Genomic DNA, 17,248 nt, shown 5'->3' with positions numbered 1-17,248 from the left:
AAAAAGGGCCTAAATTCTCGCTTTTAGGATATGGTTTAGTGATCAAGCAAGTGGACGTGTGATTTCTCAATCCGGATTTTACTTCTCCCTTGTGTCATTTCTCAATTGTTTTACTCATATAAGGCTTTAGGCTATATTCTCACAGGATTTGTAGAATAAGTACTCTAGCCTAGATTTCAAACTTATCGCCAAACAATCATAGATACTCATGTAATATATTTATAGATAGATGCAAAGATTATTACCTACATATTAACCTAAGTTCCTAACAATTATTATTTCGATGCAACAAATGACTATGTGAGACTTCTAGATTGTTAAAAGCATGGAGAAAGAAACAATACCAATATTCTTAAGTGTATAGCATAACTTATTTATTTATATTTTTAAATTTTTGAAATTTTTAACTAGAAAACCAAATGCATATTATATATTTATATCCTAGCAGATGTCTTAATTACACGTGTTTCTATGCCCCCAACAAAAGCATGCTTTGTCCTCAAAGCATTGTAAATAAAGAGGGTAGGAAAAATACCATTGGCGCGTGAAATTCGTAAACATCTGCAAAATAAGGTTAGAACGCATCTAATATAGGAAATAAAAACCGACGCGAACTCTATAAGAGTTCCACCCATTATGGGGTTAACATAATTAAATTGCTTGGGACATAAGCGCACACTAACGAACTAAAACTTACCTCCACTCCGTTGTTATTCGGCCATCCTCTACTTCTATAAAGAAGTGAGGTTCCTTCGCGATCTGCCATGCTATGATAATTTGCCGGGCTTCACGCCATTTATCATCTATGGTTGCTAACCTATTAAGTGCCACTTGGTCCGATGGGGTGTAGGTGCAACCTGGTGAAGTTGTATCCGCCACCCATGCCAAGTCATTGCACGGAAAGATCGAATAATACTATTGGTGGGTCGCACCGTGTCTACCTTTAATCCAATCCGCGAAACGCGTGTACAAAAAACAGGAAAAAGAAACATAGCATAATACGCGAAATTAGAAATGGCATAAGAAGGTACTTATGCCTCATGGTATGGGCTCGTGCTAAACTAGACATCAAAGTCCTGGAAGGTCATAGAACCGGCCCATTGGCTAAAGCAAGGAAAAACGCTGCAAGTGGCGCCATTCACGTAAGAAAAACGCCATTCCCTAAAATGTTTAGCATAATCCAAAACATAACAGTTCCTATGTTCATGGACAAGGCTACCAAGGGCAACGCGTTATAGTCCCTTTGGTCCTCAATACGGAAAAATGCCTGCCCCATAAGCCTCGTGCAAAGACTCATAAGTATAGACATGCATATTATCGACCCAATAGCACCATGGGTCTTGTATCTCAAATGGGCATAGCAAGTCCAAGAACAAATGCTAGCAAGAACCTAGTAATTTCCATTGGTTCATCGTCAATGGTGATGGAGAACACTTGTTCTCCATCCGGTCTCTCAAAGAAAGAAATGCAGTTATTATAAAAATAAGATGCAAGTGCCTTTGGAGAATAAAGTTTAGCCGGTCTTACCATAAGAGGTTCCCGACCAACGATGTGATCACCTTTGCGAAACCAAGCACCGTAAGTAGTGCTTTGGAACAAATCTTCAAAGACTGTTCCGGTATTATTATGGGAGATGTCATCTCAAAACTACGCTCGAATAGTTGCAAAACGACCGGCACAACGCTAAAAAACGGAATTTTTCTGGTCGAGAAGTCAGCGCTGGCGCCAGCTTTTGTATTTTGAATTCCAAGAACTTAGCTGGTCGCTGACTTGACTTGCTGGCCTTCTGAGCAAATTTTTCGACGACAGTGTAGGAAAGGCCAACTAGGCAGCGGCGCCCCGTTGCAGATTTTGTGAAAATGGAGACGAAACGGGGAATCGCGGGTGTGAAGGGTGAGTGATGGAGTTTAGGTGTAGTGTGAGTTGTGAGGATAGATTGTATCAAGTTTATATAGGTTTAAAGTTGCTAGAATGGATCGGAAAGTTGCCAAAACTAATTACGGCAGTTTCGAAAATCCTAAAATTTCCAAACTCGAAAACGGAAACAACTCATATCCCGGGATTCTAATTCAAACCCAGTATCTCTTATTTGGATTTTATGATTGAATGTACCTATTTAATCTAGATTTCATCCTACAATGATTCTCAATCATAGATATGCCTAAACTCCATATTTTCACCTTTACTCCGCAAAGAAATTCTAACACTAGGGTTTGATAAAAATACAGCTTGAAATGATAAAACCACCCCCAAACAAGTTGGGAAGGTGGGATCAATATGAAACAAGCACACATACTGAAAATAACCCCTTATATTATAATTTTCATTCGGAGGTCCTTTCACTTACAAAATTCAAATTACGAGAATAAAAATTACATTACAATAAAACAACAAAAATAGATAAAACAACAACTTATAAAACAAAAAAATAACTACGACTATCACTCCTCATCCTCTCTAAACACCTCGCCCGCGGTGGCCGAGGGCACGCGATCTCTAGTGGTGGCTCCCTGGGCTCCGAAGGTCCAAAGAGCTAGTCGTCCTTCGTCGACGACGCCATGTCTCGTAAATTGTGTCCTCGAGGCGAGTCTGTATGAGGTGGGAAGCGCTTAGCATATCCACTCTAAACCGGGCGCTTCCATTTCCATCTCAGCCCTCGCCACACCCCATCTCTCATCCTCCCTCTGGGTGCGGAGCTCGAAGTTGTGATGAATGGTCGCCTGTCGAGTTCGGAGGTCTGCACAGAGAGTGTTGAGTGAACGCATGCCCCTATGAAGCATAGCCATGCGCCGAAGATCAGACCAACACCTCCGAAGGCATCCGTGATCAAAGCAAGTCCCATCCTCCTCATCCTCCTCCGAATCATCCTCACCGGCCTCCTCTACCTCCTCCTGTTCCCTATCCTCGGGCAATTCCCAGACTTGTTGGACACACTCCCTATAGATGCGCGGGTTACGGTGCAGGGTAATGTAAATCCTCTCAGATGCCGGAGTTTCTTTCATCTTCAGCATGATCTTAGTAATAAGCACAGGGAGAGGTGCCAAAGACCTTCCGACCCCCCTAATCATGCTCAGCAAAAACTCCAGGATACAGAAATCGTACTTCTGCTCCTGGAGTACCCATAGTACGTGGAGGCAGGTCAGACCGATGTCGCTGACCTTGTCATTCCCTAGGACATTCCGACCAATCCACCGGGTCAGAGCCACCGGGTTGGTCCCGAGGGATGCCCTCGAACACAATGGGAGTTTGTATTGTAGCTCCCATTGATGATGCGAACGCCATCAATGGCTCCACCCCCGTCAAACCGGGGTTTCCCGTAGAGTGACATCGGATGGATTCTAGGCGGAATGCCTAGAATCTCAGCCAACAACCCGATAGTCAACTCCCTTCTCTTCTTCCTTACCATCACAAAAATCCTACTCCCCTCCAACTCCCTGGTGTTGTAGAACCGTCGGACCAAGTCTTCATGGTAGAAGGCTTCGGTCGGTACCGAGACTATTCCAGTCTCTACTAGCCATTTCGTCACCGTAAAAACGGCACGAAAATGGTCGGCAAAGATGAAAACTTGCTCCGGTATAATTCGGCGTTGTTGAGCCATCTTGTTTTTGGAATGGAGTGGGGGCTTAAATAAGATGTGGTGGTGGTGGTTTAACCGGACCGACCGAAAGAACAGTGGTGGTGGTGGAGTGGTGGTGGCGCAAAGACCAATTTTTGATTTTTTTTCGTGGTTTTTCTTGGGTTAAATTGGTGGAGTTTGTTTTGATTGGTGTTTGAAGTCGATTGGGGTTGGGATTTGATTTTTGGCGTGGGTTGTTTTTAGTTTTCTTTTTATTTTGATTTTTGTTTTAGGTTTAAGCTTTAAGCTTGGTGTTAATGGCGGTGGAAGATGAAAAATAACGATGAACTGTTCGTGAGAATGTAAGAGCGCGAGCGCGCTCTCCATGGGCGCGGGTGGGCGCGGGTTGGCGCGGGTTGGGCCCAAGCCCAAAATCGAAATTTTTGATTTTTTTCGATTTTTTCGCGAATTTCAAATCAAAATTCCCGCTTCGTTACATGTCCGATTTTTGCGAATGAGATATGGAAATGATCAGGAGAGAATTTCCTATCCAATGATCCATAAAACACTCTATTCCAACTTCGAATGACATACGAGATAGTGGAAAACGCCTCTAAGTGCGTGCATGACGTAAGTTATGCGAACGAATGAAATCTAAATTAATAGATTATGTCAATCCGAATCTTAATACAATCAAACGGCCTAAGCAACTCTAATAGGACATAAAACATTTTAGTACGGAAACACGAACACCCCACCCCCCAAACAAATTTTTTTTTTTTTTTACCACGAAGCTTAGAAAATTTGTTTTTAGCAGTGGGTCTTTTAAAGTCAGATTCCCGAGACTTCCTAGATTACTATGTTTATTTTTATTTTCATTTTTTTCTATTTTATTTTTAGAAGGAAAAACAATAAGCAATAAAGACATAATTCACACCATAGAGAAACATGACTCAAAAATCCGAGAAAACATGCAAGAGTGGAAAACGTGAACTATGTGAACCGTGGACTTAGGATCCGGTACTTACAGCCACACACTCGATAGGGAGGGCCCGGTTACCTTAATGGTGCACTCACCAATATATTAAAGTGAAAGGAAGTGCACCAAACACGTAAAATTGAGTCGCTTATAGTCGATACTTTCGAGACTTTATCTAAAACATATGTATGAACATGTAGTTGATCATATATCAACAACCGAAATAGTTGTGGATCATTCCATATATAAATATCACAGAAAACATATCCAAACACAATCAAGCACCAAGATTTCCTACGACGCAGCCATGTGGAATGAAAGGGAAGTCGGATTACCCTATTGTGTAACCTATCATGCACCTTCTTTTTAATTTTTGAATGAGTGGGTGTTCTAGTAAATAAGTGTGGAAAAGTGAATGGGTGTGGAGAATATGGTGGATATGGATAAGTTGTAGAAAGACAGCTTGTACACAATGAGGATGTGGTTTTAGCACCGAACTCAATTCTGAAAAGGAAGGTGTCAAATAGTTTGTCCTTCTGAATTATCTGTTTGCTAGGAGGATTTAAAAAATTATAAAGCACAGGAGAAACAAAAGGATCGAGTGCAAACTCGAGATTCCTTTGAAAGGGTGGAAGGAGGGGAGTCGAGGTGGATGTTGTGCAAGTTAGTTCTTGATAGGGTGAATTTTCACCTACTCGAAAAAACTCATCGAATTCCTCATCTAGATTGGTCATATCCACATTACTATGGTAGTCCTCTACATCTTTGAGAAAGTCATCTATCCCGTCCTCATCAATAGTATGTGTATCGACTAGTGTAGGAATGAAAGTGTTGAGTCCGACTTTCCAAAGGAAAGAATTTTGGGCATATGACTATCGTGGAACGTGTTGTTGAAATAATCTTGAGCAAAGCTCGATCATGCTAACCTCTCCATCCATAGGCGAATCGGGTAACTGTGTCCTTGTTTTAAAACATTGACTTCAACAGCAAGATGGCCAAAAGACATGGACATTGAACCATCACGGCAATTAATGAGCGCATTGGCGGTTGCCGGAAAAGGACGCCCTAAAATGATCGACAGAGTCGTTAGCGACTTAGATCGAGGACTACAAAATCAGCCGGATAGTAGAAATCCTGAACTTTTACCAAAGACATTTTCGACTAAACCCTTAGGGTACTTAATAGACCGATCGACTAATTGCAACGCCATTTTAGTGGGTTGCATTCTGTCTAGACCTATTTGTCTATACAAATAAAATGGGAGTAAGTTAACACTAGCCCCCGTGTCTAATAACGCGTCGTCGTATAGGAATCTCCTAAGGTGCATTGTATGCGATGGGGCTACCGTGGTCCTTGTACTTAACAATTCCATTATGTTCAGATAAGGTTGGGAATTGTTCTGTTAAAAAGGCGTCTTTTGGTATATTTGTCTTACGCCTAGTAGTACACAATTCCTTAAGAAACTTAGCATGGTGTGGTAGCTTTTTTATAGCTTCGAGGAAAGGAAGGTTTATAGTTAGATTCTTGAAAACGTCCCTAATCTCCTCGTAATTTGTATCTCTAGTTAACATGGCTAATTTTTGTGGAAACGGTGGTTTCGGCTCTATATTTAGCAATGGTATCACCGGATGTTTAACCGTGGCTTTCGTTTCTTAGGTTGTGTTGTAACCGGTACCTCTACGGTAGTAGCTCTTCAGTTTCTATTTCGTATCTAGTAAAATAGCAGTGTAGGGGGCTACTGGTGGGGTAACTATAGGCATAGTTACTTTGTTATCAACCACTCTGCCAGAACGGAGAGTGGTGATGGCATTTATCTCACCTACATTTTCATATTCATTACTAGTATTATCGGTGACCTCAAAGGCTGTGTTTGTTGTTTTAGGATTAGGTATTACGTTACCTGGAAACACACCTTTGGGTTGGGCTTTATCTTGAGCCAACTGTTGGGTTAAATTATTTACGGATTGTAGAAGCTGTTGGTTGGATTGAGCCATGGTTTGGAAAAGTTTTTGGCTCACTTGTATAAAGGTGTCAAGACGATCCGGTTGTGTGGGTGTAGTGGTCACGGGTGGTGTGACTGGAACTATTTCCCGTGAATTATTTATGGGTGGATTTTGGTAGTTATTATTTACCGGAACGATACCTCTATTAGTATTATAATTATTATAATTACCTTGACCTTGTGCTTGACCTTGTCGAGGTTGCACTTGGTTGTTATAATTATTAAAATTACCCCTCGACCACAATCCTTGTCGTAGTGGAGCTTGGTTAAAGCTCTGCGTTATAAACATATTGATGATTGTACCCTTGAGGTGTGACGTTTTGGTTATTCCGCCAACCGAAGTTGGGATTTTGTCTCCAAGGGGCGTTAGGTTCACTATTAATCATTGTCACCAAGTACGGTACGGGTTTAAAACGGTGTATTTGAAAAATACTTAGTTCGTGTTTTAAACGGAACGTCTCGGCAAAAAAACGGAAAAAAAAGCGTAAAAAGACGTAGGGCATAAAAAACGGGTTTAAAACAATAAAACGGGTTTAAAACGTATAATACGTATAAAACGTAAAAGAAACGGTAAGAAACGATAAAAAAAATACTATAGGTAAGGAGATTGATTTTACATTGCCTTTGCCGATCAAGTCCGCTTTCATGAGGTATTCATCTTATCGCCTTAATTACATTAGCTTATGTCTATCATTAAAAGATGACTGCTAATCTGGTGGTATTTCGAGACAATGTGTTTGCTACTAAAGTTAATGCAATATAGGATTTGTAATATGGATATTACAGTGTAGATAGAGATGGGGGACATGCTTTTGGAGAATTAGTGTCTGCCAAATGCCAATAGGTTTTGGAATTGCAAGTAGGCTTACTCGTTTAATACCATTTTAATATACCACTATGGGACATCTGTTTAAGTCAATATTTAAGATGGATTTATCTTGATAGATTGATAGACTTGAGCCTACACAAATATATGTTTAGCCTTTGGCATGAGCTGCATTTGAAAACGGACATCTCATATTTTCAACTATCTCGATCTATTGGGTCGAGCCCTCAGATATCAATACATTTACTTACTCTGCTTCAGTATCTTTACTCATTTGTTGCACAATTTAGTACTACTTGCAGATTTTGCACGAAACAAAGACGCTCACCAGTTTTGCACGAGAGCCACGCACCACACACCTATAAGCAAGTCTTATGCCTCTTTTTCTCGACGACAACATCAATTGCGGACTGGCAAAGACATTTCTAAATTCTAACACAACTAGTCCCCTCGACTCCCTGCATATGTTGGGCTAATAAGTAAACTAATAACACATTAACACCCCAAAATTTAAAACATAGCCTGATTCACCAAAACAAATTCAAGGAATAATAACACCCCAAAATCAACACACCACAAAGAATGATAGAGTAGAGCCCCAAAGAAGACAAATGGTAACCATAGAAAAACAGTTATCATAAAAAGCAAAGACAAAGCCACGAACTACGAGTATAAGAAATAGAAGAAACAGTTTATAAGTTTTCCAACCATAAAACAAGAAAAACTATCTCATACAGTCATACCGACATAGGAAAAGCAAGCAAAACAAACGGAGAGACCAGCCAAAATGCAAAACTATCTCATTCAAATACGATTCATCAAACGATGAAATTCTTCATCATCCGCATTTTCATTATTTGTGTCTGCTTCAACAGGAGCCTCATTACCACCATTACCACCATCCTCGACATCTACATCTTCCTCATCATCAGATATATCACTACCATCAACAATATTCTCCACATCATTTCCAACTACAGGAGTCGGGTCATCTGGAAAAGCTATAACCTCATCTAGTTGAATCGGTTTTAGATTATCTTCCGTCTTTTTCGCACTAGTCTTCTGCATATGGAGATTCATCCTAACATAAACCAAATCATGCAATCTTTTTGGCTCTAATCTAATTCTCCTTTTGGTTTGTGCGGCACTAAAGGCACTCCAATTCCTCTCGCAAGCTGATGCACTGCATGTTTGACTAAGAAGCCTCATAGCAATCTTACGCGTGACCGGAAGATCACCACCATATATATCCCACCATAAGCCTAGAAAGCATGTACAAATATTAATGTAACAATCAAATAGATAAATGTAATCAACATCTAATAGTTACTAAGAAGAAACAAATTAATAATGAAATAATTTTACGTACGAGGATGAGTGTTTGATAGAGCATCAACTGCCATTGGGGTGAAAATCTTTGAATGTCTTGCATGATAAAAATTTATCTCTCCAGTGAAGGTTTTCCTCTCTTCACTTGTAAGTAATTTTTGTCTCACCTTACTCATACCATCTCTAATTTCGCTGTCCATCTTAACAATCTTTTCATAGTAAAACTTAGGATTGAGATACGCAGCCACTGCATGAATGGGGCTATGAAGGCGTTGAATTCGTTTCCTTTCAATGATTGCCAAATACGGGTCATACTTATCTTTATCATTATTGAGAATCGCCTTTATCGACTCCTTGACTCTAATAACGCCCTCATATATGTATCCCAATGTACACTCATCTCCATCAACCATCCTAAGTAGTTTCACAATAGGCTCAACAATTGCAACCACTTCATTGCCTTTAATCCAAAAAGCATCAGATTGTATTACCTCAACAAGTGCTTTAGCATCATCCTCTTTTGTCCTCTTATGAGCTTGCCAATCATTTGAGCTTACCAAGAATCTCAAAGGTTCTTTTTCTTTCAATACAGATTGTAAGCAAAGAAATTGGCTAGCAAATCTAGTTGCTCCCGGCTTTTTCAAATCACGATTGTCTGTAAACTTTCTCATTGTTTCCAAAATGGCAGGTGACCTGTATAAGAAAGTAACAAGTTCTCTTGCACTTTTCATGATTGGCATTACAGAAGGAAGCTTATCAATATCCTCTAAAATCAAGTCTATGCAGTGTGCTGCACATGAAGTCTTGAAAACATGCGGGTAACGGGATTGAATAATAAACCCAGCTGAACCATAATTGCTTGCGTTATCTGTAACAACTTGAACCACATTATGTGAACCAATTTCTTCCATGGTGCTCATTATGAAGTTAGCGAGATATTCTCCCGTCTGTTTTTCTTTGACAACCTCGGACTTCAAGAACACGATTCCACTTGGGCTACTAGCTAACAAGTTAACATGGTGCCTTCTTCTAGCATCTGTCCAACCATCTGACATCAATGTGCAACCCGTATCTTCCCATGACTCTTGGACACTTTTCACATACATTGTTGCTTCATCCTTCAATGAACCTAGAATCTTGGTCCGCGCAGTTTCACTGCCAGGAGGCACATACCCCTCACCATACTTCCCAATAGCTAGGCACCACTGTCTTAATTCGTGTGATCTTAAAATATTAAATGCAAGGTTGTTTGCAACAAGAAATTTTACTCCCATAGAATCAGCAACCTCCTTTTCCTTCTTTTTCAGTAGTTCCAAAACCTTTGGTTGGTGGGAAACGGTGCTTGACTGTCCTGATGCCCTATAAACCGATTGTTGAGACCCGAAATTGAAGCTTGACGATGTGTTTCCTTCTTTGGAGTTACTCCCTCTAGCTTTCTTGTTAACACGAGGCCTGTCTTCTATTTCGGTTACGGCATTGAGTGCCAACTCCATCACTTCATCAGTCACAGCAGTGCAAGGACTAACATCATGCCCAATCATTTTCGCCCAGTGATACTTCAGCCTACTTATTCCCCCAGATATCTCAACTTGACAAAATCTGCATTTGTTCTTCTTTTGTGCTGTTAACTCAACATACTCCCATAATGGATCTCTAACCCTTGGCATATCTACAAATACATAGAAAAGAATCAAAAGATTGCAAATTTGAAACTGTAGTTCTATAACAACAACAACAATTATTGCAATTCATGAGAGATAGAGATTAGGAACTGAGGAGACTGATGACTCCATGTGTAAAATATTTAACAAAAACACTGGTATGATACTATGATTACTAAAGATCGATCTTTATATGTGGTTGCTAATATTAAAAATTTAAAATATGATATACATTAATTTTCGCAGGTTGCTCTAACTTCACAGTCGTGACGCACCCTTTCAACAATTCAACCCTCAAGGCATTTCGACTCTCGGTTCCTCACAACCCCATGCCCCCATGACTCCAAAGAAGGAAGAAACCATGTGAACACATTTTTCGTAGGAACCGGGAAGTCTTGTTCAAAAATCTTATACTGAAAAAAGGAGGGGGTGTCCCTGTGGGGTGATTGAAACACGGATAACATGTGGACTTTACTCAATCACCGGTAACACGGATAACATGTAAAGTCACTCAATCACTCAATCTTCTTCAAATTTGTTCAAAAATACGCTTTGAATCACTCTTTATATGTGGACTTTACAAAAGATCGAGTCCAAGAAAGTCACTCAATCACTCAATCTTCTTCAAATCACTCTTTATATGTGGACTTTACAAAAACACGGATAACATGAATACATGATTGTCCAAGTCACGATATGGAATCAGGAATCTAGTGAGCTTACTTCCTCATTTCATACCAAAAAATGAAAAAGAAAAAAAAAAAAAGAAGCACGATATAGCATCGAATCTAGTGAGCTTTTCGTGACTTTCGGTTCTTACCAAAAAGATTTTTAAAAATAAAATAAAAATTAAGACACGGTATAGATTTTCAAAGTGAGCCAGAGCAACCGAAAGCAAGCAGAGAGAGAGAGCTAACCTTGAGTTGGTGACTTGGTGCTGGTGGTGAAACTGGTGAAGGAGCTCTTCTCGGGTTTTTTTTTTTGTGTAAAGTTCTCGCCTTCTTGCCTTCTCGGGGTTTTTTTTTTTGTTTTTGTTTCTGAACAAAACACAAAAGTCACAAAACCAAAGAGAAGAAAGTTTAAAACGCGGTCTTTTCAAAATCTCGCGATATATACGGTTTTTACGTTTAAATCGCGTTTCAAACGTTTTAAACGCGATATTTTGAAAAACTCGGGTTCAAAACGTATACAAGACGCCTTGGCAATTTAACGGGTTTTAAACGCGTTTTATTCAAAAAAACGCCGTACTTGGTGACAATGCTATTAATGGAACAAGCCTGTTCATAGGCTATAGGACAGTGGGAATCGGGATGCTCAGGACTCCAACAGAAACTACATGGATTTGAATTTACATTCATGACGGGGATTGGCTTTTGTTGTACAGAAATGGCATCTACCTTTTTAGTGAGGGATTCAATTAGAGTTTTAAGCTCAGGATCTGATTTAACCTCAAACATACTGGTAGCCTTAACTGTGGAAGAAGAACTAGCGGAGCGGGAGTAATCGTCACTACCCCCCTAATTATTATTTCGCTTAGTTTGGTCCTCTAAAAATTTATAAGCCTTTGAGGCTCCTTTGTTTAAGAAACTACCCCCATTCATTATGTCAAGGACTTCTTTATGGTGATGTTGAAGTCCTTTGAAAAAGGCACGAACTAACGTGTCTTTTGCTAAGTTATGATGTGGACACTCTATAAGGAGATCGGTGAAACGATTCCAAGCCTCTGAAAATGATTCATGAGGATTTTGTCGAAAGAAATGAATCTTGGAAAGCATCTCATCCGTCTTTAGGGGTGGGTAAAAATGTTCCATAAACAGCTGAACAAGTTTAGCCCACGAGTCCACAGAATTAGGCACTTGGGCAGTTAACCAAGACGCCGCCTTATCGGCTAAGGTGAAAGGGAATACCCTTAATTTAATTTGTTCCGTACCGACCATAGGATGGTGGAATGTTGTTAGGACTTGTTCAATCCTACGCATGTGCTGATAAGGTTTTTCATGGTCTAAACCATGAAAAACGGGTAACAAATTAAATATATTTGGAGGGATTCTGAAATCCCACTGGTCTGCTAGAACGATGCAAGATTTGGGGCTATCGCCAAGGCTTTTGTAGAAGTCCGAGAGAGAGTCTCTTTTCTTCCCCATTATATCGGTGGTGTGTGTGGAATAGTAGCTAGAGGTGTAGTTTGTGGTATGCTAGATAGACTTGTTTGTTGATGTTGTTGTGTATTTATTTACGTTAGGTGTTTTGTTCGCCGCACCTTAATCTCATGCAAGACTAAGTCGAGCTTAACTAAACATGCAACACTCCAAACAATTCTGATGTACTAGTATAAACCTCTAACGGAGATGCGAGGTGTAGAAGAAAGGAATACCTGATTCGGCCCTGCTTCGCTTTGAATAAGCGTCTTTGTGGTAATGCGTGTTCAGTGTATTTAAGAGATTAGAACACTGAAAAACTTGACAACTAGAAGTTCGAATCAAACCGTGGAATTCCGGAAATTTCAGCTAAAAGTAGCTGCGCTATCTTTCTATCTTATCTTGCTGCGCTTCGGTCGTCGAGATTCCAAGAACTTAGCGCTGGTCGCTCTCTTTTTGCTTTGGCGCCAGTGTATTGATCAAATTCCAAGAACTTAGCGCTGGTCGCTCTTTGAAGCGGGCCGGTGTTATATTTCCTCGAATTTTTCCAAAACTGAAACGGCAACCACAGTATGAATCAAACAAGGGTGGGTGGGTGAAATGGGACTTAAAAATGACTAATTCTATTATGAAAACAATGCTAAAGTGCAACTAAGATGGCAGCGGCGCCATTTGATAAACGTAAAATGAATAGTTTACCTACGAAATGAACGATGAATTCACAACGTAAGTAAACTAAACTTCAACTTTTTACTACCTAATTTATCAAAGAATTCTACTCTCAATCCTATGAGATATAGTGGAGTAGATAAGTTCGTTCCACTCCTAGTGCTCTAGCATGGATGTTTTCTAATCTAACTAGTCGGTTTTAAGTCTATGAGAGTTTTACGAAGGGAATTATACTACGATGCAACTACCCACAAGATGCAACTAGTCGATTATCTAAATAATTATGGGAATGCTACGTTGATTCTATGATAAGGAGTTAGAGGGGGATTGATTCCACCTTAACTCAACTTAATCCACTAACGAATCTAATCGTCAGAATCCGAATTGAATCGCTTCAAGGAAACAATTTGGTTATTCCTAATCCCTAATTATACATGGCATTTCTACCAATTCATAACTAGCATGTGAACAATTAAACCCATTCTCATGGTGAACTAATCATTTCTAGAGTGGAATAGAAAATAGGATCGACTTCTACGATAATCGAATCAAGCTTTCATCAAGGCTTCACAACCCCCTCTAATGGAGGTTTTAGCCTTGAATCATTCCAAATGATCATTTCCATTTAGATTAAGACTAAACATAATATAAAGCATTGAAATTTACTTAATTAAACAATAATGAAATCTAATTTAATGACTAAATTAAAATAAGAACATGAATTGAAATTAGATCTAGAATTGGAATTGACAAAAATCGAAATGGATAGAAATACTACTTTATTGATCTAGTCAAAATGAAGAACAAGATTTAAAGGTTTTATCTAATACAATGAATTGAAACTAATTAAACTAAGTTCTAAAACTCATTAATGGATACTAACTAATCTAGGTCTAATTCTCTACCAATTAATCTACCATTAATCAAGAGCTAAGCTTTTGTTTTATACATCCAGATCCAAAATCGTGCATGGGCTTGGAGCCATGGTTTGGGCCGAGAATCGCCCAAAACCCAATTCTTCGATCAAAAAGGCCTCTTCAGCTACAGTTGGCTTCCACAGACTTTTCGTCCACTTCTGCTCCTCTGATTGGGTCAAGGCTTAGACCATTGCAAAGCTCTTTCCGAGCCGGTCGTTTTGACATAAGGTAGGCCTCAATCCGAGGTCTGAGTCCAAAGATATGGCATTCGAAGTTCTGGCGACTTTTTTGCTCCTTTATCTCGCTAAAGTGGCACATTTCGCATTATAATGGACTTTGAAGCCTGAAATGCATAAAAACACGTAATCAGTATTAACTCTTACTTATTATTCACATAATTGGTCTAACAGTATGATTATTAAGGAGTTAAAACTACAGTTTTGGGCTCTTATCAATGCATCGAGTTGTTTACAATGCAAAGGAGTCAAGGGCTACAGTTCTCGCAAGAGCTATAAATCAGAGATCAACTCTAACGGCTTTCTTCAAATGTTGTGCCGAAGATCCGGATGCCCGTAGATATACTTACCAGGAGTTCCCACAATATTATGTCTGGAAAAGAGATAAAAAGATTTGGAAACTAAGGGACCACGGTTATGCTATTGGGAGAATGTACTTTGCAAATCCAAATGCCGGAGAACGCTTCTACCTTTGCTTGCTACTAAGTGCTGTTAGAGGACCAACATCATTTGAAAATCTTCGTACAGTTGACGGCTTTGAGCATGACACGTTCAAAGCAGCATGCGTTGCACGTGGACTTCTCGAATCCGACGACGAGTGGAGAGAATGTCTACAAGAGGCGTCGGTGATGAAGACCGGATACCAACTCCGCAGATTATTCAGCGTAATCCTTTTGGAATGTTCCCCAACCAGTCCTGCAACACTATGGAATGAATTTTCTATGCATATTTGTGACGATTTGGCTCACATGATACGTTCCAAGTTTAACAACCATAGTCCAACTACAGAGGAAATAGCTGATTATGGTTTGTTCCTAATTAACAAGTTGCTTTTCGAAGCAGGTAAAACTTTATCTAATTTCCCAGACATGCCACAACCAAAAAAAGATTGGGACCAGCTGGGTGGGAACAGACTTCTTTGGGAGCAGAGGGAATTGCAGTACGAAGGTCTTGAACAAGAGGCAAATGCAAATTTGGAACGCTGAATCTTTGAACAACTTCATGCCCACACCGAGATAACAGATTCAGTGCAAAACAATATGGGAAAGACTTTCTTCCTAAATGGTGCAGCAGGGATAGGAAAAACGTTCGTCTATAACACAATTGCTGCTACTTGCCGCAGTCAAGGCCATATTGTCATCAATGTTGCGTCGTCGGGGATAGCATCGCTGCTACTGTCTGGTAGCAGGACCGCTCACTCTACTTGTTGCCTCCCACTAGATATTATGGACAACACCTTCTGCGGGTTTTCAAAAAACTCCATACATGCTGAACTGTTCAAGGAAGTTAGCTTAATTATTTGGGATGAAGTCCCCATGCAAAGACCTGAACCTGCTGCCGGCCGCCGTTGAAAGAACACTGAGGGATATCCGAGAAAATTCAAAGCCTTTCGGAGGAATTACTATGGTTCTAGGCGGAGATTTCAGGCAAACGTTGCCTATTGTACCAAAAGGCAGCAGAGAGCAATTCGTCGGAGCATCAGTGAGAAGATCCCAGCTATGGACACACGTACAAGTCTTGCACTTGGTACATAACATGAGATTGGAGATGTCAGAGCCTAATAATGCCAGCTTCGCAGATTACTTGATCAAGGTACTTTACAAATAAAAAAACATCATAAAAATTAAAGATTAAAAAGGCATGTTACTGACTCAAACTTCTCTTAATTTTTTTTAGATTGGCACAAATCCTTTAGATATTGTTGAGTTGCCAATAGGGATACGAAACTGTGCTGACATAGGGGATCTTATTTCCTCAGTTTATCCCGATTTGCATGTGATTGGGATGGCAACACCAATTTACTTGACTGAAAGAACCATCCTAGCTGCTCGAAATGACGATGTCAGCGTCGTTAACCGAGCGGCCCTGAATTTGTTCCCCGGGCAAGAGATTCCTTACTTAGCGGCAGATAAAGTTGTCGATGATATTACAAGCCCTCAAAACAACGGATCCACATACCCAAACGAGTTTTTAAATTCCCTAGATCCCTCAAGCTTGCCACCGTTTAATCTCCAACTGAAAATAGGCTGCCCTATAATGTTGCTTAGGAATATTGCCCCAAGAGATGGGCTTTGCAATGGAACCCGCCCCGATTGTATTACGCTTCGCGAAAGTAGAGTAATTTGGAAGCAATGATCATAACCGGAGCCAAGGCTGGAAATATCAGTATTTATTCCAAGGATATCCCTAACGCCATCAACAACAACCAAATGCCGTTTCAAATGTCGAGGGCGGCAATTTCCCCGTTAGGATCGGCCTTTGCAATGACAATCAACAAGTCTCAAGGACAATCACCAAGTATGTCGGCATCAACTTAGAGACCCGGCGATTCAGTCCATGGCCAGCTCTATGTCGCACTTTCTAGGTGCACGTCTTCAAAAAGAATTACTGTCCTACTACCACCCGATTCATCCAATTGCACCACCAACATTGTATACCCTAAAGTGCTTCTATAGCATCGTTAAAGGTAAGCCGGCTTATGTCTATGCATTTCTTACATTGCCTATTATTAGGTATACATAACTATACCCTCCTCTTGATTGTACTGTAAATCTTCGATATTTGGTCGTGGGTTTATAAGAGTACTTAGGCATTATCAGCACCTTAATAATGGCACTACTACTTTATTAAAACAAATGTCTATAATCGATGATCAGTAGTGTGGCACATGAATCACTCATGGGCGGTGAGTTAGATCAACTTTTAAACATGATCTTAGTATTATGGGTATTAAAAAAGGCTGCATGCATTTATTTGTCGCCCTTCGTTTTTCGCCTTATTCACTAAGCCCTACTCTTTGAAGATGGATCAGTAACTTACTATGAACCCCCACTGAAAATTTTCTTATTGATTCTACAGTTCAAATCACTCAAATGTCCAATTTCAGCGAAACATTTAACCTATTGAAAAGTCTGCAAGATGGTACTGCGCAGAT

The 17,248-nt window shown here is 40.0% G+C and overlaps 1 protein-coding gene across 1 annotated transcript; it reads right to left on the bottom strand.

Moving 5' to 3' along the window:
• Positions 1 to 8,037: 8,037 nt before the first annotated feature.
• Positions 8,038 to 11,375, bottom strand: LOC147515531 (uncharacterized). Its single transcript, XM_086588270.1, has 4 exons — positions 11,361 to 11,375; positions 11,271 to 11,311; positions 8,733 to 10,361; positions 8,038 to 8,625 (listed from the first exon to the last, which is right to left on the bottom strand). Exons 3-4 carry the CDS (start codon positions 10,357 to 10,359, stop codon positions 8,168 to 8,170), a joined length of 2,085 nt encoding a protein of 694 aa, XP_086444396.1. The 5' UTR covers positions 10,360 to 10,361; positions 11,271 to 11,311; positions 11,361 to 11,375; the 3' UTR covers positions 8,038 to 8,167.
• Between the last annotated feature and the right edge of the window lie 5,873 nt (positions 11,376 to 17,248).

This window comes from Coptis chinensis, chromosome 2 (genome assembly GCF_015680905.1).
Source record: "Coptis chinensis isolate HL-2020 chromosome 2, ASM1568090v1, whole genome shotgun sequence".
In the NCBI taxonomy this organism is placed as follows: Eukaryota; Viridiplantae; Streptophyta; class Magnoliopsida; order Ranunculales; family Ranunculaceae; genus Coptis; species Coptis chinensis.
This window is presented reverse-complemented; position numbering and strand designations above follow the sequence as displayed.

Excerpts from the sequence above, each read along its gene's own strand:
- LOC147515531 (XM_086588270.1), bottom strand. The coding sequence starts at position 10,359 with ATGCCAAGGGTTAGAGATCCATTATGGGAGTATGTTGAGTTAACAGCA. Across the intron at positions 8,626-8,732 it reads TCTATCAAACACTCATCCTC|GCTTATGGTGGGATATATAT; the intron begins GTACGTAAAATT and ends CATGCTTTCTAG.